General features: G+C 27.7%; 1 protein-coding gene across 1 annotated transcript in view; it reads right to left on the bottom strand.

The window, feature by feature from the left end:
* LOC107171889 (uncharacterized) overlaps positions 1-23,386 on the bottom strand; it is a 61,428-nt gene that overhangs the window by 26,948 nt on the left and 11,094 nt on the right. Inside the window, exons 3-4 of the mRNA XM_089215618.1 lie at positions 16,539-16,827; positions 1,710-1,871 (exon numbers count right to left, since the gene is read on the bottom strand). Of these exons, the coding sequence (XP_089071744.1) occupies positions 1,710-1,871; positions 16,539-16,827 (451 nt within the window). The remainder of the gene's footprint in view (positions 1-1,709; positions 1,872-16,538; positions 16,828-23,386) is intronic.

Genomic DNA, 23,386 nt, shown 5'->3' with positions numbered 1-23,386 from the left:
TAATGGAAATGTTAAATTGTAATTCAATAATTAATCAAATCATCAATACCATAACTGTTAAAAAACAATTCTAAGTGAAGTAGATAGATAGGTGGATAAGTAGAAAATTCTAAAAGCCAGCTCAATGTGTTACCTATATTGTTACTAATAATTATTTATTCGGAAGGTTTTTCGTCAAAAACATCGCATATAACGATATAACTAATGACTAATTTGTTATAGGTAATAGTCAATATTAACGTGGCAAGGTGTAAATAGGTTCATGCAGGTAGGTTGTGTTTAAATAGTTTACAATTATTCTATACATTTTAAAGATTGCAAAGTGTATAGAAGATAAGAATTTAAATTTGTTAAAAGTGCTTTAACTGAAAAAAATTTGAAGACTTATTAATATAAATATTTTTTAAAATTACAAGAAAATAACTAAAATTGTTTGAAGAAAAATCATTATTTTTCGTTTTAATATGTATAATTTTTCCAAAATTTTAACTCCAAACACTTATTAAAAATGATTGTATATAATTTCAACTTATTTTTACTAGCTATAAGGAATATTTCACGGGGAATTTGTCTATACATTTTTTTAGCCAATTTTAAATTATTTCAGTAGGTATGAAATAATTTATAAATGTTCAGGATTTTCCCTAACATTTGAACTTCAAACACGTATAAAAACATTTATTTTAGATATATTAAATTTTTTATGAAATAAGCCTACGTGGAATTTTAATGTAAATTCTATTAATTTTTAAATTACCTTATCAAGATATCAAATTACGTAGATCGAATAATTGCTAAGAAAAAGTCAAACATATAAAATAATTAACACGTTAAGTGCCATGCGACCGCCGGTGGCCTTACTTAATGGTATTTTTAAAACGTTAACGGGGTTTTTATGTTTTTATGGAGCAGCAATATTTAAAAAATTATTTTAACGTCTAAAAAACGCTAATTGATGTACTATTTGACAAAAATGTTTAGTTTCTGTTTTTACGAATTTATTTCTACTACAACTAAAACGAACCAAATTTTTTCGAAAAGTAAAGTTGTGTGGTTTGTACATATTTCATTTTATAGTTAATAATAGATTACATTTTCAACCAAAAATCACTCTAAAGTCTAAAATTGAAGAATTTTTGCTTCAAAACGTGATGTTAAAACACTCAAAAATGCATAATTATAAAACTTGTAAAACACATTCTTCGCATTGCTCAGAATTTAAAAATTACAATAACGCACATAACAACTGTTCTATTAAATATTTATTCAATGCCGGATAATGATTTTATAGTTGAATATATTTATTTAAAATAAAGATAACATTCAAGTAATTTGGATATTCTGTGCGTTTTAGTTAAACAAGGAAGCTAATGGTATTACAACAGTTTGGGTTTCGATCTTGAGATAACTGACAGCCAACACGTAAATACTTAATAAACATCAAAATACTTTGGTAACTAATTAATTTTTTTTTGAGGGGACTCAAAGTATTCTTTCTACCTATATGATATAATATAACACAATTGTTCTCTAAACTTTATAATAGAATTTTAGAAATCACAGTGCAAGTCACATATACCAAATCACTTAAATTAAATTTAAATATATCACTTATTTTTATCTATTTCGATAGTTCATGCAACTTAAATATTTTTGAGCGATAAGTTCATTGCAATTATTATTAACATTAAATATATTTAATTAATTACCTTTTGGGACATTCAACTTATGTCGCTCTTTTTCCCAGGATGCAAATGTAGCTTGCAGGGCTTCGGTCATTTTCTTATTTGTACCAGGTGTCAGAGGCGGTGGAACCAATTGTCCACCGGCATTATTTGTACTGTTGGCATTTACCGCTGATGGTGTTTGATCTAAAAGAAAACATAAATTATTTATTGACAAATTTATTACAAATTAATTATTGCAATGAATATTGGTATAATAACTAATGAGTCTATAGATCAAGATGTTGAACCAGAAGCAAAGCCATTCGTTTTAAAACACGACTAATGTGATTTAAAAATGTTGAGGTGAACTCCTCATGTTGATATAATATAACTAAAATTGCTATATTAGAGTCGTAAGTCACAGAATCGTATATTCTGATATGTCTAAAATGCGAACGGTAAAGGGCCTCCAAGGGAGATATTAAACACTTAACAAAACTCAAATAAGTGTTGAGAGCTATGCAGCAGGCTCACTCAACTTGCATGTTAGGGTTAAATGTAGGACAGAAGACAAAAACTGATTCAGTTACAGTTATAGTTATATAACAGTAATTAAAATAAATTGTAATTTAAAACAATATAAATAATTATTTAATTGTTATAGAATATGATAATTATTATTTTTAAATTATAATGAGGTACCTCTCGAATATAGGTACCTATTGAACATTATAAACATTCTAGTCATTTATTTGTGCATAAGTTTTAATTGAACGGACGAACAATTTTGTTCGTTTTAAGTTTCATTCATTTTATTTTACTATTCACTCTGCTAACAATTTATTACGTTATTAAATATTAAGTAATAGGGATCGTAACGAGTCAACTATACTATATAGTAACATAAGGAATATTACAACAATAAATGGCAAAGTATTGTAACCAAAATTACAGCAGCAGCCTTTTTATTGGACTTTTGTTAACTAGTTAAAACTCCAACAGCAATGCCATTTACTGCGATGTAAAGTAAGCATGCAACTCATGTTGTTCAGATACAAAGAAATATGTTTACTCTAATAATATATATGGACGTAAAAAATAAAAAAGCGGGTAAGTCATGTATGTCGCTCTGCTGTACAGTAGGTTACAAGTGGGTTACTGTAATGGATGGAATTAAATTTGAATCCAATGATATTATATCATTGTATACAAAAAACGATTCTGAGCGAAGACGGTTTATCTGTCTAGGATATATTATAGATTATTAAAAATTTTCAAATCTTAGATTTAAAAAGAAAATTTTTTATGAATTTCTAGTTTGAAATAATTTGCGAATTTTCGTGATTTTTACATATGTTGTCAAAATTCAAACATTGAATGGTTGTAAAAAAAAAATTGTGACGCATTTCCTTTATTTTTCAATTTCTATTGTAAAAATATATAATGAGCCTTGTATTAAATTTTCAAATCTTAGATATAAAAGGAAATTTTTTTATGAATTTCTAGCATAAAATAATTTACGAATTTTCGTGATTTTTACATAATATGTTGTAAAAATTCAAATTTTGAATGCTTATAAAAAAAAAATTGTGACTATGTATTTCTTTTATTTTTCAACTTCTATTGTAAAAATATGTTAGGAGCCTTGCATTAAATTTTCAAATCTTAGAATTAAAAAGAAAAACTTTTATGAATTTCTATCTAAGATAATTTGAACATTGCCGTAATTTTTACGTATTTAGTCAAAATTTGAACTTTAAATGCTTATAAAAAAAAATCGTGCCTACGAATTTTTAATATTTTTTAACTTATATTGTTACAATGTGTTAGAAGCCTTGTATTAAATTTTAAAGCTTTTCTACCGATCAAATAAATTTTTATCGATATTTATAGAAAAAAAAACTAAACAAGTTGAAAAATTAAAATGTCAGTAAACAGCTCAAAACAAATCTAAATATTTTGAAAATTTTATCAAATATATAAAACGCCTATATAAACATTCAGTCAAAATTTCAAGTATCTGCGGTAATTTGTTTTAGAGTTACACCAAAATAAGGAAATCGCTAAAAGTGAAAATCCAATGTTGTAAAAATTTAAATTTCAAATGCTCATAAAAATTTAATTTGAATTTCCGGTGGAATTTTTATTTGTGATAAAGATTGAAAAACTTGTAAGGAATATTGTATTAAATTTTTAAATCTTAAGAAAATTTTTTATGAATTTCTAGCTTAAAATAATTTGTGAATTTTCGTGATTTTTACGTATTTTGTCAAAATTCAAACTTTGAATGCTTATAAAAAAAAATTGTGACTATGAATTTCTTTTATTTTTCAACTGCTATTGTAACAATATGTTAAGAGCCTTGTATTAAATTTTCAAGCTTTTCTGGCCTAACAAATAAATTTTTATCGATATTAATTTAAAAAAAACTAATAATGATCGAAAATTTGAAATGCCTATGAATAGTTCAACTTAAGTCGAAATTTTTTGAAAATTGCATGGTAGATAGAATATATTTATATAAATATTAGGTGAAAATTTCATGTATCTATGGTCATTTGTTTTAAAGTTACATCAAAAACCAAAATCGATTTTGTCGAAAAATGAGTGTGCGTAAAATTTCCCGTTTTCCCCTTAATTTTTAGTTAGTTTTTCTCAATTATTTAGAAAAATATTAAGAATTTTTTACTTTTGACCCCCCAAAGTACCAACTAAATTCACTTTCTGATCGAACGAGGTACTGAAGTCAAAAATCGAAGCATTTTTACTGCCCCAAAACGTGATGACAGACACAAAAAAAAAAAAACACACATCATGGTAAAATCAATACATTCATCGCTCCGCTCAGAATCTAAAATTTTAAATTATATTTTTGTCGAAGTTATATATTACGTAAGGCTTATTTAACTCAATTAATTTATTTTTCTAAAGTTACATATTATAAAATATAATAACGAAAACGATAATCATAAATAATGTATGGATCATTTGTTATACTAAAAACATGAACAAAACGCGGTATTAAAAATAAAAATGTACACGTCCTGTGGTCTCGTATTATACACAGTCACATTACGATAATTATTTTAATTTTTTTTCAAATGAATGTGTCATTATCTTTTTATTTAATTTAAATTTAAGTTCAAAGGTTTTTCTTTATTTTTCTTAAAAAAAAATATATGTATATATAAATATAAATAATTATACTAAATTTTACTACGAGATAAGTCATAATAATTAAATTATGTCACGCTGCAAAAACAACAAACACGAGTAAACTAAGTTTTACTCGAGTTATTAATCGAACGAAAAATATTTAATGTAAGTAAATACATTTGAATAATTTCATCTAAGCCTGTACTACATTATAATAGTAATTAGTATACTGTACCTATTTAGTATACTTAGTTGAAACACTGCTAGCAATGTATAGACACACTTTTAAGTAAATTTGGATTTCAAGCATCACTGATATTATAATCAATAAACATAATATCTACGTCCTCGTAACAATTGCATATGTACTGCATACATAACGTTAATTACATAGAAGTGTACCTAGTGATAGTTTGTACAAAAAAATACACGACTATATAATAATATATTATAGGCATATAGAACTATACAATTGAACCGCTAAAATGAACCAATAATGAAAGTGAATATAGTGGAAGTATATGTATAATATTATATTATAAATTATTATACATATTGCTGATGTTTGATGCTGCAGATGTAATTGAGACGTGTAACGTGTAAGCGTGTTACCTGCCACTGCGTGATCTATCCCTTTCTCCCTGTTGCAGATTGACAATGGGTAATATGTGTACCCACTACCCATACACTTTTTCTTGCTAGACAACAATAACACGAGCGTATAATATACAAATACCTACCATCATCCATTACAATACCACGCAATTTACTTTTAGAGTAGGTAACTGTCCGTTTATACATAAATTCCGTTCAAACGTTTTCTCGTGTTTTTTTCTTTCAGTATATTAACATTGATAATTAATACCAGAATTCAATGCAAAAAACAACAAAAGTATACACCTATTATAATATAAGTAATAACCTTCGTTATTTTTTGAGATCCTAAGCAGTTTTACAAATATGTTTAATAAAAAAATAAAAGTAAAGCGAGTAACCGGTATAGGCACATCGTACATGTTTTTCTTTTTTTTTTTAGTATTCTCATCATATACATTTAACACTAAGTACCTACATAAACTAAACAGGACTATAATATATACACTTTATACAATATCATGTTGTGAGAATGTGACTACCGACAGTCAATCTATATGAATTACGACGAATTCATCTAGTCATAATGTACGGCACTTCAGCACTTGTCGACGACGGTATATATTCAGGAACGGCAGCAGATTAAGTAATTTACAAGTAATAAATAAATGAACGAATAATGTATAGGATGATGATGCGGGTCACGACCCACACACTGTGATTAATAAATACGCACTAAGAGAAGGAAAAAAAGGTCAATGTGGATGGTTGATTAAGACATTTAAAAATATAAGTAAATAGTCCAGTGCAGGGGTCGAGCGCGCGGGTTCTAGAGGGCAGTATCACGTGTATATAATATATTATAGTATTGTTTAACAACAGAAATTGAGTAACGGCGAACCCAGATGAAAAGTTCAAGTCTATACTTCTGCTGGTAGCAACAAACTAATTCGTTTATGAATTCCCAACATTAGGACGCTTCAGTTTTAGAATTTAGATTCTGTACTATTCCACGATGGAACTATATTAAAGTCTACAGTATTATCGGTTATACAATGATATGCATTTTTTTTTTTTTTTTGTTATCTTGTCTGTAAAAATACTTTCGTAACAGTAAAATAGGTCACGCAGCAGTGTAGCACTCGATTTTTCCTTAGGTTTGATTATTTATTCGAAATTTCCCAGTAATTTTCGTGGAAATTTTAAACAAAAAAATAACAGAATACGACCAAGAAATGGTATACTTTAATTTTTAGAAATGTTATTATAATGAAATTCATAGTATAAAAAGAAATGCCTTTTTAATTAATATTTAAAATAATGAACTATAAAAATTATCATAATAATAATTAATGAACATTCAAAATTTGATGATAACTTTTACTGGTAGTTTTTTTAGTCTTGTAATCGAATAATTTATTATTATAAATTATCATAAATGCTTAAAAATAATAAGGACATAAAAGGTACCTAATGTCAGAATCATAAAAAATAAAAACGTAATTCGCCATGCTTCCTTAGCTTATTCGATGGTGTCACCTCCAGAACGTGCATACATTACAATAATAAATAGTCAAATAGTAATGTTCACTTATTACAGGTCCTTAATTCCGGGTCAACATCAACATAGTCGTCGCAGTCGTGTTGTTATGCCAACGCTTATTTTTCTAAAACGGTTTCATGTGTTTATTTGAAATGGTTTTGAAATACAGTTGTACTGTTCGTATTTATTATACAGGTTAAACTGAAAGTGCTTATTTTCAAAAGAAAATTTAACTGCGCCTATCATAAAATTATGACACATCAAACACGGCAAGTTTGTCAACTTTTATAATGTTGTTTATGTTAAAAAAAAAAAAAATACTTTGCGCGTAATTAAACTTTTAAATCGCATTTCCATGTTTAAAATAAATGTCATAATAATATACAATATTACATTTAAAGGAAACATTAAGTTTAACATGAAAACAATGATACAAAACTGTTTCCAAATTAGTTTATCTAGACAATGCTGATGATCAATTATATATATATTATTGATGTTTAAAATTAACTATGAAATAAATAATACCTATCTTTAATTAGTTTTTTTTAATTTTACAAGAAAAATAAAATACTGTAACAGCCCTGTGTAAATCATCCAAAATGCCCTGTTATACTTAGTGTGGGAAAATATACCAATAATACTCCCCTCTTATGATTAACATTTAACAACCACCTGTTTTGTATGTACGTGAAGTAAAGGTAGGTAGGTACAAATAATATTAATTTGCTAGACACGCACCCTATATTCACACGCACGCTAGGCGTAATTGCGTGTCGCTTGACCGCTACTAGTCAACAGGTGCTAAAGGTTAACAGAAATTATTCATTTATTGCATTAGTGCAATATCACATATGACAGTGCTCACATGAAGGACTTTTATGAAGTGTTTATAATATCTAATGATAATTTTTTCTAAAATCGTTTCTTAGGTATTATATAGGTGTATTTTTAAATCAAAATTTTTCGAATTCAACATGATATTTATAATATACATATATTTTATAATAATATAACCATTCATATTTTTATTTTAAAACTTCGCGCTGCTGATATATATTTTTAACCATTGACATAATTTGTCAACCAGTATAATATTACACGTCATAAAATGAACTCATTGTTTAAACAACTATATAGTTTTTGTGTGATAATAATAGAGTAAAATATTATTCTACGAATAACCGAAACTAAGAAAAAACAATTAACCAACGTAATAACTAATAACGCTCAATACGTAATACATTTTATAAAATTATATAATATTTTTATGGAAAAAAAATTATTACTTATTTTATTCTACTGAATATTTATAAGTACCTATAGTTGTTTTATTTCCAAGTGGAAACGTTATTAAATCAACTATGAATGCTTTTTACCATACTTTCAAGCTTGGCTGGATGGTTGTATACATCTATCATACCTGTGCTACAGTGACCATTAGACCGTATCATCCACTCTCCCACTCGTAGTCGTCACAAAACAACAACGAATAGATAAAGATAGTTTGTTCACTGTTGGTGTTTGTGCACATGGGCGGCCATAAAATAATGTAATGATGAAGCCGTAATTATACTGGGGGGGAATAAATAGAACTGCTGCAGGTGCTCGCAATCGTGGGAACGTCGGACGAAAAAAAAAACAACAAAATATTCAAATTCAATAAAACGCCTATTGTAACTATGCGCACATCTACGCATAATATTTTCCGCGAATCGCAATAAATGTATCGTATATATTTGTATGTAAATAAATGAAAAAAACTCGTGTGGCGTTAAATCAGAAACATAGACTACACATAAAAAGTAATTTATTTACGAGAAGTATTATACATATACTGAGCATAATATCCCCAGTCCCCACCAACTGTATTTTTTTGAAATTATAAAAACTCGATGATAGGGAGCAGCATTGTATATTTTAACTATTAGCATGACTACTGTTGAATAATGCTAGATGCCGAGCTAAAATATTTTTAGTAAAAATAAACATAATGTAGGTATCTATTAAATCGCAAAAAAAAAACATTTTGTGTAGTTTTTTGATATTTTAGATTCTGAGCGGAGCGAAGAATGTATTGATTTTACCATGTGTTTTTTTTTTTTTGTGTGTGTGTGTGTGTGTCTGCAATCACGTTTTGGGGAAATAAAAGTGCTTTGATTTTCGACTTCAGTACCTCACTCGATCAGAAAGTGAATCTAATTGGTACTTTTGGGGGTTGAAAACAAAAATTATCAATATTTTTTCTAAATAATCGGGATAAACAAACTGAAAATTAAGGAAAAAACGGGAATTTTTACGCACAATCAGTTTTCGACAAAATCAATTTTGGTTTTTGATGTAATTTTAAAACAAATGACCATAAATACATGACAATTTCAACGAACTGTTATATAAGTATATTATATCCACTATGCAATTTTCAAAAAATTTCTATTCAAGTTGAACTATTAATAGGCATATGCAATTTTCGATCATTATCAGTTTTTTTTAAAATTAATATCGATAAAAATGTATTTGTTGGGTAGAAGAGCTTGAAAATTTAATACAAAGCTCCTAACTTACTGTTACAGTAACAGTTGAAAAATAAAATTAATTCATGATCACAGTTTCTTTTAATAAGCATTCAAAGTTTGAATTTTGACAAAATCCGTAAAATTCACAAAAATTCGCAAATTATTTTAAGCTAGAAATTCATAAAAAATTTTCTTTTTAAATCTAAGATTTGAAAATTTAAAACAAGATTCCTTACAAGTTTGTGAATCTTTGTGACAAAAAAATATCCACCAAAAATTCAAATTAAATTTTTATGAGCGTTTGAAATTTAAATTTTTACAACATTAGATTTTCACTAGATTTTCTTATTTTGGTGTAACTCTAAAATGACCGCAGATACTTGAATTTTTCAGTAAATGTTTATACAGGCATTTTATTTATTTGATAAAATTTTCAAAATATTTTGATTTGTTTTGAGCTGTTTACTGACATTTTAATTTTTAAACTTTTTTAGTTTTTTTTTCTATAAATATCAATAAAAATTTATTTGTAGAAGTAGAAAAGCTTGAAAATTTAATTAAAGACATCTAACATATTGTTACAATAGTAATTGAAAAATATTAAAAATACATAGGCAAGATTTTTTTTTTAATAAGTATTTAAAGTTCAAATTTTGACTAAATACGTAAGAATTACGGCAATGTTCAAATTATCTTAGATAGAAATTCATAAAAAATTTTCTTTTTAAATCTAGGATTTGAAAATTTTTAATAATCTATAATATATCCTAGACAGATAAACTATCTCCGCTCAGAATTGTTTTTAGTATACAATAAAATAATATCATTGGATTCAAATTTAATTCTATCTATTACAGTAACCCACTTGTAACCTACTGTATATATAGCAGAGCGACATTCACGACTTAGCCGCTTTATTTATTTAATGATTTAATACATGGGTAATAACTGAAAAATGATGATTAAAAATAACAATTTCCTCTTGTAAATATATGTACAGTATGCTGTATGCCATATGTTTTCATTTTTAAAAATATAACACAATCTGAAATCATTCCAAAACAAAAAAATTTAAAAAGTTGCATTTTTATATACCTAATTGTGTCCCCGAAAAACGATTATTTTAGCGCATTTACGAAATATACAATACACTCGTCTTATGATATAATTATATTAGCTGCATGCTACAGTTATATAAAGAAATATTTAGTAATGTTGGTTGTTACCTATACTTTGACTAAGTATTGCTGACTATTTAGAGTTCTATTTATTTCATTTTGATAAAAGCCTACATCCCCCTCCAGTTACCTAACAAAATATTGTTGTAGCAACATTTTGAATCTCGATTTATATATTGTCTTCATTGAGGATTCTGTCGCTAGACAGATACTCTCTTTAAGCTGATTGAGTAACAGATTATAGACATTCTAAATATAATAGTTATTAGAAAAGATTTAAGTATCTACGTAAGACTCTGTAGCCTATAGGCTATAAGTATACCTGAAAAAACTTACCACACAATGGTGACACTATAAATTAATCAGGTATAGGTACTCCAAGAAAGATTTGTTTTATATTCAGTTCATCGCGTACCTACTATACCTACACTGGCTACACTGTACTAAACATTATTTTATTATTATTTTCTAGTACATTTTCAACGTACAGTGTGCGTTGCTTCTGAAATTAATTTGGATGGACACATACCCGGATATGGTCTTTTGTGGGTTTTATGGCAAAACGTTTAAATAAAAATACGAATATATCAAAGAGAATAGCTTAAGTACCAAAATAACAGTGGTTCTTATTGAATATTTTTAATATAATTATAGGTTACATTTGAATATTACATTTGTAGACTTCAATTATACGCCATTATTGCTATTCCTTTTAAAAATTAATAGCATAATATACAATAGTTATTTTGTCGTACATCCTTCGACGATATAAGGAGACGGATGTATCTTGAGGACCATTATTCATTCCTAAATTTCACCGCGACTTTAAATTTAAGTCTATTATGCTTCACTAATATGTTTTGCCCTTTAAAAGAAAAACTCATTCCAATTCGAAATTTATTATTATACGAACAATGCAAAAACATACCATATTGATTACTATACAATGTAATTTAACTGCAGTATCGTCAACATAATTTATATGTAGTTATAATGTCCTTTACTAATTACCTATTAAGGTACACAAAAGGGGAGCTAATATACCGTTATAACAAATTATTAAAAGAACATTTTAAAAAAATGCCACCATCACACATACACGCTTTTTAAGTAGATTGATAACGTCAATTTTAATAAGATGTTGAGAAAAATTTAAATCTTATATTAAATTAATTTAAATACTATTTCAAAGTCCTTAACTCATGCGTGATCCCCTATCAGCATTTGATGACTGTAACATCATAATTACAATATTACCCATAAGTATACCCACGGAAAATAGTTTGGCGCGAAAAACTATATATATACAATAAAGTTATAGTATAAAAAAAATATACATGACAATAAAGACAATATTAGTTGCTGTGTCATAGGGTTTTTATTTTGTTGACATCACTAATACAAAAAATGATATTATTGTTTTAAAATCCATTGTTTTTATGTTTTTAAAATTAGAGTAACTTTTTTTAAATCAAAAAAATAAAAATAAAAATGTTACGACACAGAAATATTGTCTTCGTCTATAAACTCTTATTCGACGTATGTAGTGAAAATAAATTTGGATTCTCAACTACAATGTCTGCAGTCCGAGTAGCCGAGTGTGACCTTTTTCACGTGAAACAGTCTTCAAAAACGTTATATTTTATCGGCATTTATATAATATCATACAATATTCATTCACCGACTGGTTTTTGTTGGAATATTATATGCACACTATACGTCATGTAATATTATTTTCGTCGACGTACATTTATCATTAATAACGACAATCGTCAATCGGTATAATAATATATATAATAATATACAGTCTATTGGGACCACAGTTCATAAATTTCGATACGAAGGTTTAGGCACGAACGCTGGTCGCCGTGTATTGTAACGTCGCAGCCCGGGTACACAAACATGTTGGCTATACATTTATTACGTAGCCCCGACAGGAAATGGTCAATAACAATATAAAAACGCTATCCGTCGTTATTCTCGGCACGTCACTATTAGTGAATATTATATCTGCACAAGCCTCGTCGTATACACTATTATAATATTATAGTTAGTCACTATATATAGTCGGTCGCTGCCATATTATGCATGTCAATGAGCGCATCCAACGACGATGTGTTATACCTAAAATCGATATTGTATACAGAGGTAAGTACGTACCTATTTGGAAGAATATTATTATACAAATGTCTGTAGGTAATCCGAAAATTTCTAGGCGGACACTCACGAGACACGACGCCGGGACGGTGATTATTGGTCGGAACTAGGATCGATGACGTAGAAGGCCGATTTCGCCGATCGTCCGAAGGGAAATTTCCCGCCGAATCGTTAACCGTAAAATGGTATATGGTATAATAGTGGTTTACCCAATACCGAGTTGCAGTGAAAAAAAAAAATTAAAATAATATCTTAAAAACGCATAGCCCGATTACCGGTCGTAAATAGACGGACGCGATCTGGTTAACCAAAAGCGTAACGTCAAACCGGATACCGAGATACGGACAGAAAACAATCCGACAGGTAGCGTTGTGCGCATGAAGAGTGACGGGAAGCCCGATAGATGGCAACACCGTGTCGTCGCTACGTGTGCCGTGCCAGAACCCGAAAATAAATGGTATTTTTTAATGTAGTATTTTAATATATTAAAATTTTAATTTTACGTGGGTAGGTTCATCGTGGATTTAGAAACCAGTCGCGCGAACACAACAAACGATCTTGAATGATACGTACCTATATGCAACTCATTCGCTCGTTACGGTATTTTGACCTATGGCGTAAGTCTTCGGATAGTTAGGTTGGGTTAATCGTATGGCTAATTTTCATACACACAGGTATATAGTCGTTTATAATTTATTAATTATTATATACCTATTTTGCAATATTAGCAATTTCGTAGTATAGACATAATCATATAAACATTTATCGTTTTTCGAACAAAAAAAAAATTGATCTTTAAACTGACATTTTTTGTCCACAGCGGGTGAAAATGAATACAAATGTTGAGCTCCATTAAGTGTATGGTAAATTCGACACGTTTTATACTTAACTACAACTTACTTACATGTAATACATTTCAATGCTATATCCATTATATTGACAAGATTTCTTATCTTTATTTTTATTGACAACACAATGAAACGCATTCGGCTTTGATATCGAAGCAATATGTGCCTTCATTGATGTAATTTTGTGATGAGGACGTTACACACTCATAAATCGTTAGTCAACACTGTTTAGCGTGAAAAAAAAACTATTCAGACTGCAGTCATATTTGAAAAACCAAATTTATACACGTTACAGAAGACAATATTTCCTATATATATTGTAGCTTTTGTTTTATTTTCTTAACATCTTTAATAAAAAAATGTTTGTTAAAGTTCAATAACTATAAAAATAATGGATTTTAAAACAATAATAACTTTTTTTGTATTAACACAACATATTATCACAAAAATAAATACGCTTTGAGTTTACGATAGTGTAAATGTTGTATTTTTGTTTTAGTTTAAGTAAAGGTACTTACTTTAGTTTCTAATTAGATTGTATGTATGATAATAATTAATTTTTTTTAGCATAACCTTTTTTATACATTATAATCTTGTAAATAAATGTAACAAACGATAATGGTACATATATGGATTATGGGCATAGGACCACTTGTAAGTCAAGAACTTTGAGAAAATATTAAAATATATTTAAGATTTATAGAATTTTAATTTTGTACTCATTTGATTTAAATCGCCTATATCAAACACCTCGAAATGCGAAAGTTCTCTTAATGTCATGAGCGTGTTTTTGTATTCATAGTTAGCATATTTTAATGACATTTAAAGAATAGCGCATTGGTATAATCGGTTTTTGGGTTTTTATGATTGTTTTCTGTTTATATTTGTATTGGTTATTTAAATTTTTTTTTAAAACGTTAATGTTGACTATAGCTGTATATTATTCTACTCATTATTTGACTGGTTTTAATTGTGATTTTAATTGATTGCCACGTTCGAAACACTCCTCCACTCTTAATTGCTCCATTCCCTCATAATAGTTTAGAAACGTACTTAACAATTTTTCTATGAAAATATTATTTACGATATGGATAACAAGCAGCGATCAGTATAACTATAATTTATATATGTTAAACAAACAGTTTGGTAGGTGTATCCTGCAATATTTAGATAGATGAATAAGTGGATTGACGTATATATACTTTTCATATAGTTAATTAGGGTAAATATTTAAATATGAATTACTATACCTACTAAAAACGTTTATTTTTGTTTTGTATACACTATTGTTGCATGGCATATATCAACATACTGAAAATTTTATCAAAGTTAAGTACAAAGGTTTGGAATGCTTTGCTCAAATTATTTAACGACAATATGACATAATATTATATTAGATAAACATATAGTATTACCGTATTGAAGTATAGCTACAATAGTATGATAAATAATAGTAAATGAGAATAATGTCAAGCACACGAAACTGACTTATTTAAGCATAATAAAAAAACATGCTTATTGAAGGTTAATGAAACATTTTTTTGCATATGGATATCTGGCAAAATATAACAAACTTTGAAGTTGACATAATATTTTTTAGAGATATATTATGAAAAATTCGTTTCGCGATATTGTGCTTAAAAAATAGATTAGAGTTTTTTTTTTTAATTCATACAGAAAAATAGCTTAAAGCGGAATAATTAAATTCAAGTAGGTATTTAAGTATCTACGAAATATTCACTGTTTCCATAAAACGCAGTAAAACGATTTAAATATTAGTATTATGAAAATAACATCCTGTAAAGCTGTAAGTATACCTATGTTATATACCATAATATTGCTGCCTCATGTATAATGCACTTTATAACCATCCTAAAATTTCTCGAAGAGTAGACAAAGGGACTGTTAAAATATATAAATTATTAACAATAAATATATAAATTATTAACTATAAATATATAAATTATTAACTATAAATATATAAATTATTAACTATAAATATTAACCTACATACATGACATAAATAGTAAACTATGATATATTATTTTAAAATGATTGAATTAATTGCTTAGCTCGAGAGGCAAACAGTAACATAGAGGAGACATTGTCCGCTCTCCCAATTACTATACAGGTCTTGAATGAAAGGACGTGGGAGTAACAAGTACCTACTCTTTATGTTTTCATAATAAAATTATATCGGACTCCCACTAATTTTACAAATTAGTAATTACCTATTAATATGGTATATTAAAATATACTATATAATATAAGTAGGTCTATAGAAATCTATATTTCTATAAAACATAAATTTATGAAATATACCAGCGATACAAAATTTCTTAATTCTAACTCTGACGACATCTTTAAAACTGGAATACTCGTACATTAAAAAGTTAATTTCATTAGGTCATAAAAAAAATGTTAATGATTAAATACGGTAAAAATCATCATCGTTACTTTCTATATTATACTTTAGTTACTCGTTGAGTTGAAAAAGTGTTAACTTATATCAGAAATAATATGTGGCATGCGCTGCCTAAAATCTGGATTTGATTTAATCTATTACGCAAGTACAGGTGTAAACTTTATGTATTATGCAGTAGTGTTGGTATATAAATTGTAATTGTAACCTTAAAATTATAAATTATTTAAGTATGTTTATTTTATTTATAGTCCAATACGTAAAATAATGGAAATAAAACCCTGAATATATTATATACTCGACCGACTAAACAACGGTCCTAGAAAAATATTGAGCATTTATTAATACTATTAATAATATACCGGAAACAAATAGTATTACCACTAATATAAAAAAATCTAGTGAAAATAGTAGTTTTAAGTTATAACATTTAGTATACAATATCCATTATACATACCTAAAGAATTTTCTGGATCGGAAAGATCACTTAATGAAGGTACTTTTTGAAGCATATTACATCCTTCTGTTGTATTATTACTGTAGTTGGTCGAGATGCTTTTATAATCTTGCAGTGTGTTGGGTTCTTGTTTAATAACTACAAGTCCTCCACAACTATTTTCACCAGTCGAAACTCCGTTCATATCGTTCGTACTGCTATTGCTGTTCAACATAATTGTTGAAGACACAGATGATGGCATCATATTATTTGGGCTACATTGAAAATCTTCACCACCAGAAGACATGTCCTGTAAAAATAATTGATAATTTGGTTAGAAATTATTTGCTTACGTTAATTTTTCTTTCTTTCTATTTAATTAGTTATAGGTTGTACATCAACTATCTTTATGATAAATTAAAAACGTAATTTTGTCTAAGACATAGTACAAAATATTTATGTTTTTAATGTTTTTATGCAATATTCAATTGCAATGTTTAATTTATAATGTAGCAATGAATACGCACTATAAACTCATATAAACAATAAAAATAAGTCAAATTAAACAAATAGTCATCACAAATTTGTCATCCAATTTTGTATGAAACACATGGAAAGGACGGCAACATATGTATTTACTATTTATTATATGTCTATCGTATTACAAGTAATAAAACAAATTTATACTTTTTGTTAGACCAACATTGGTCTTTAGGTCAATATATTATAGTTGATTGACCTATTATCGAATTAAAAGAGGAAAATATTATCGGTGACGCGTAGCTTTGTATTTTTTTTTTTTTTTAATTTCACTAAGAAGTTTATGTATCTATTTCAAAGAAATAAAATTTAGATAAGTATCAATTTAATAGTATAGGTGTTGAAAAATCAACGCTACGAGTCATAAGTATGTAATAGGTACGTCTACCTACATTTGACAACAAACGAACGATCAACTTTATGTATTCGAAATTTAAAGGGTAAAGTATAATTAAGTAATTTTCACAAAATTAAACTGTAAGTTTAAATGCATATAATAGAAAAATCGTGTAAAAAGATTTAATAGAAATGTGCCTACTGTAAACAATTTATTGCAATACGATATAAAAAGTATTAAGTTCAAAAGTTCAAAATTTAATTAAAATTCAAAAAATATCATAAATATTATTATATGTATATATAATGTACACATAAACATATTGTCATAACATTTAAAAAAAAATTGGCTTACTTTTATATTACTGTAAGTTCCTATTGTTAAATATTTATATAAAAATACTAGTTTGTTATGATTTTCATCAAACTATAATAAACCACTACTATGTACGCATAAAAATTTGAAAGCACTGTTTTTAATAAAAATCAGAACATTACAGAGCATGTTGCAAATAATAAAGCCAATATATGAGTATAATGGTATAATTTACATGTTCTGGTATAGACTTTCTTTAAATGTTATTTACTGGTGTTTAATATTATTATATAATATAATTAGATAGATCATAATTTTAATGATAAGACTCAATAAAAAAAAACTGTGATATGAATCCACGTTAAGCTAAAATATAATAATTTTCTCTTAGATACGTAAAAGGCATCAATCAAACAACAGAGTAAAAAAACCTCGAAATACCACATATATATATTATACTACACATAATATATAATAAACATCAATATACACAATGATACTGATAATATAATATTAATGGAATGACAAGATTTATAGAGGTATGAACTACGAACTAATATTGTATAGGTTAGGTAGTAAATAATTCGTAGTATAAACAATGGGCATATTAAAATTTGACATACTAAATACATCATTATAAGATTAATCACAGCAGAGAAAAAAATATATTAAAACAAAAGTGCTTTATGCTGTTGAATAATATAATTTTATGCGTGTATATTACACGGTCTCGCCACTAGTCATAATTGTTGCAACATAAGTCTAATATATACAACACCTATACAACTTAAGTGTATATATATTATATAATTGCAGGTGCAAATACAAAGTACATGACACTATATTTTATAAAGGGATACATATATCACTCCAAAATGTGGTTGTTAAATGTTAATCTATGTAAGTACCTAACATATGTGAAAAATACACTTATTAGTTACCTATTATTTATAAATACTTAATTTGTATTTATTCATGATATTATATCCCAGACAGCAATTGTGTAACATCAATATTATAATAACGTCAGTATTTTGTTAAATATCAAATATTATAATGTTGGCGTTATTATAACATAACCTACAGTTAAAATGTATAATATTAAAGTTTAAATTACGTAATAATATTACAATAACATCAAGTTATTAATTTATTATAATATTTTGGTCATGTTTTCAAGTGATTATATTCAGTATATTTAAATTATTATAAAAACAAATACCAGCTAGAACAATATTAAATAATTAACAATTAATCTGTATAGTAATAACATATTTAAATATTTTTAAATAACGATGATGGGGACTGGAGGAGAAGTATTGGCAACATATTAGTTCCTTTTCTCGGGTCCTAGATACAAAAAAAGTGTATATTAAAATATATGGATTATTATTATTCCGAACGTCGAATGAGGTATTTTATCTTTTTATCTTTAAATATTGTTAAAACGTGTGGCGATTTCTTGTGACAGTTATATATTATCTGAAGTTCTAGTGGACCAATTTTCATGATTTCTTTTTTTAACGCAAATACTCGGTGTGCGGTTGAAGAGATAATTCCAAAAAATTAATTATTCAAATAGTTATTAGAAATTTAGAAGTATAAAGTATGTTGGCCGTATTGTTACGTGACGTGCGTTGCTTGCCGTGCGCACACACACATATTTACAACCCCCACTCTTACGTCTGCCGAATACTGCTGTGTGGCTGTGTCGTCGTCGGCAGCATATATATATATATATATATATACATACCTATTATATATGTATTAATGTATAGTTATTTAAAATAACTGTGTCTCATAGAAAAATGAAAACAACTACTTATTTTCAAAAAAACGCTGCAGTGGTGCAGCGTGAATATGTGGCCAATAAGATGAGTTAGTTGGAATCTCCATTAAATATTGAAATTAAATTATTATAAAAAGAGATGGTCTGATAAAGTGATAACCATATACCGCGTGTTCACCAATTCAGGGACTACTGAATTTTTCGGACGGATTATGTTGGAATAAATCGAATTTTTTTTACAAGCTAGTGGTATATAAATACACATTTTCAGTTAAATTTCAAATATTTAACCCTCTGAGTACGTGCATGCGCAATGCAATTTATTATTTTTTTTTTAATAACAACCGGTATTTTTGATACCAAATTTGGATTGACTGAATTTTTTAAGTCATTTTAACCGATTAACCATAGCTCTAAAACCAAAATTGACTGAATGAGAGCCATTCAAATTTTAATAAATAATACATTTTTAAAATTCATTATAAAATGCATAAAACCATTTATAATTATTTATTATTGGTTACTTTTTGAATATTTTTATATATGGTAAGGAAAAAATAAGTACACACATAATTAATAATTTCTACTCATAAAGGTAACTATATTATATTATATAGAATAATATGATAATAAATATTAAAGTTAATTAATTATTATTACATAAGCGGCGTTTAATACTCTCATTGGAAAAACAGAACAGTTCTTATCAATATTTTTAGTTTATAAATTTTCTCATTTATAATACACTATTACAGACGTTGGTTTTGTATTAAAAAAAAACGTTAATTAACCTGTAAAAATAATTTTAAGGTAACTTAAAATTGTTTGTACAAAATTTAATAAAAACAAACGAATTTTATTATGTAATAACAATAATTAGTCACCTGCAGTCACCATAATAAGTAATATATACCTACTATTTTAACTTAAATACGATATTCTGATATTAAATTAAAATAAATTGTGTTCTAATCAAAACTATAATGATCTAAACACAAGACACACAGTTTTTTTTATGTATTATACATTAATACTATGAATTATGATGTATATTATACTATGTAGGTATATATCATGCAATATTCAATATTCATAAATAAGATAAAGTAAAAACCTATTCATTAAAATTTATAATTTAGTATTATTGATCATTAGTTAATAATATTATTTTTTGTGATTCAGCTTTTAATAAACTTATATGACTTTATGAGTTATGTTCTAGAAATGTACGATGATTCATACAATTTACAAATTCAAATGTAACAAACTTAGTACAATTTTTACTTCTATAAATCATTATTCATTACTAGTTATTTAAATATATTTATGAAGTTTTCAAAGCATTAGCATAAACTTGATTATTCAAAAGTAAGAAAAAAAGATTAAAATTATAAAATAAGTAGGTATAGATTCCTGTAACCATATTATAGTAGTAGGTTATATTATTATTATAGTCCAATAACTAATAGGAATTGTAATTCTATGATTATTTAATAAATATTTTTAAGATTATGTTTTTTTTTATTAAAACCTAACAAATACATGAACCATAAAATATAAATACGATATTATGAAATATGTTCATAATAATTGTTATTAGAAATACTTTTCAAATAACATAACAAACATGGTCAATGTGTATATTATGTATACATAATTATATTATGAAGAACAAATAACAAAAAGTATGATTTTGTTTATTATTTTAATTTTAACTTCCACCTATGTGACATGTATCTGATATTTGGTTTTCTAAACGACCTATATTAATTTTTTCTAAAGATAAATTACTAGTAAAAACATAGATAGTTGAAATATTTTTTTTGTTAAAAATGCATATTATATGAAATGTTTTAAATGGTATTTTATGTAGAAACGCCAAAGATATTTTAATACACTAATACAGCAGTAAAACACTATTACATTGAATAATAATAATTTTACTAACAAACGCGTGCGATAATTTTTATTTTTCAAAAAAAATGTTCCAGTTAAAAAATTCCTACCATCGCGTATGTTCGAAATGCAAATGCCCCGACGTTGCATAATTATTATATAGTGTAATTTTAAACTTTCTAAAAAAATGTAAAGAATCAATTAGCTGGGTATTTAGCGCCGATCGAAACATAATTAATCGTTTGAATTGGTTGTAATTTTTCAGTCTAGACATTGATTTTATCCAATAACTGCAGCGATACACGGGCCATATTATTATTACATATTATATTATTGAAAATAGTAATAGAGTTATGTAGTAATGAACTAACAAAAATATTCGGCATAATATTTAGATTAACCTGCGACGGCGGACGGAGGTGGCACTGGTGGCAGGTACCTGTTCGTTATCGCGGTATAATCATAACATAATATAACATTATAATACACGAGGAATACGGGAGCGATTCCATTATGCATAAATATATAATAATATATACTATATATATAAATAATATTATCATGAATAGTACGCTGTAGTGGATGCATATTCAGTTGTGTGTCGCGCTTGGTACAACTGTAGCACCGGTCGTATAATAATATATAGTTCTATAATATGCACACATAGACTTATTGTGTAGTGCGGTCAAATTCACCTTGCGTGTACTACACACACGCACGCACTCGCTCTAACAAGTAAATTTATATATATATATATAATATAATGATAATAATAAAATAATACACGAAAACGTTACATACGAAGATCATCGAAAAAAAATTTAATAAAAAAAGAAGGGATAAAACAAGGTCGGCGGACAACTACTACCAAGTACCAACTCTATGAATGAACAACAGCTGCCCGCCGCCGCCGTCACTGCAGCGGGAGCGTGTGCGTGCGAGTGCGCCGCTCGCTCTGTATACAGCGTGTGAAACGCACGCACATGCACACGCACACATGGTGAAGGCAGAAGAAATAATGTAGAACACCGCGGTCGCTGCCTAGACCGGGGCCGCGTGTGTTTGGAGAGAACGCTCATAAGCGTCGCGGACCACGGGGTAATGGAGCGAGGAGGGGTTAGGAGGCGATGCGTGCGAGTGCGTGCGAGAGCGGTGGCGGCAGCGACGATGAATGAATGAACGTCGACGACGGCACAAGGAGTAGGCCGGCCGCCCCGAACTCGATGAATGAACGCGAACGAACGACGATGAATGAATGAACGAAAAAAAAAATACTCCTAGTTGACCGCCGACGCCGCCGGCCACCTGTGCGTACATGTGTGTGTGCAACGAAAGAGTGAAAATAAAACTATTCTCAAAACCATGTATTAATATAATATACTATTACCTACTACACAGGACAGTTATACAAACGATGATACTACCGTCGGTCGAACGCTAGGATAGAATATTATCATATCATATTATATAATGCCGATATTTTTTTTTTATTTAATATTTTGTTTGGCAAAAAACGGTCGACGCAACTAGATGACAACGACGAAATTAAATACGACCAAGTTGGTTAGTTATTAGACGGGACGCTGTCTAGTTTAATAAAAAGGACAAGGCGGGACGTAATTGAAAAAAAAATCCTGGTAGCAGAAACTACAGACGGGTCATGAGGTCCCCTATAATAATATTATTATGACCGGTATACTCGGCGGCCTTTGGCCCCGGTTGATTCGGTTGCTGGGAACGAATTGATTTAATTGAATTACCACCATCGTTCCAGAGGCAGAGGAGCTTTGCCACTGAAATTAACCGAAAGAATAGAATAGATGAATATTATTATTAAACTGTGTAATAAAAGTGTGCGCACGAAAAGTAGTTGGATTGACGAGAATGGAAAAATTAGATAATATAACCGAGTAACAATATTATTATAATATACACGGTATATAGTAGCAACGAATCAATTCAAAACTGTTGGTCAGCAATTTGTCTGTCATT

This window comes from Diuraphis noxia, unplaced genomic scaffold (assembly GCF_037042655.1).
Source record: "Diuraphis noxia isolate RWA-SAM2 unplaced genomic scaffold, SU_Dnox_SAM2 contig0001, whole genome shotgun sequence".
Taxonomy (NCBI): domain Eukaryota; kingdom Metazoa; phylum Arthropoda; class Insecta; order Hemiptera; family Aphididae; genus Diuraphis; species Diuraphis noxia.
This window is presented reverse-complemented; position numbering and strand designations above follow the sequence as displayed.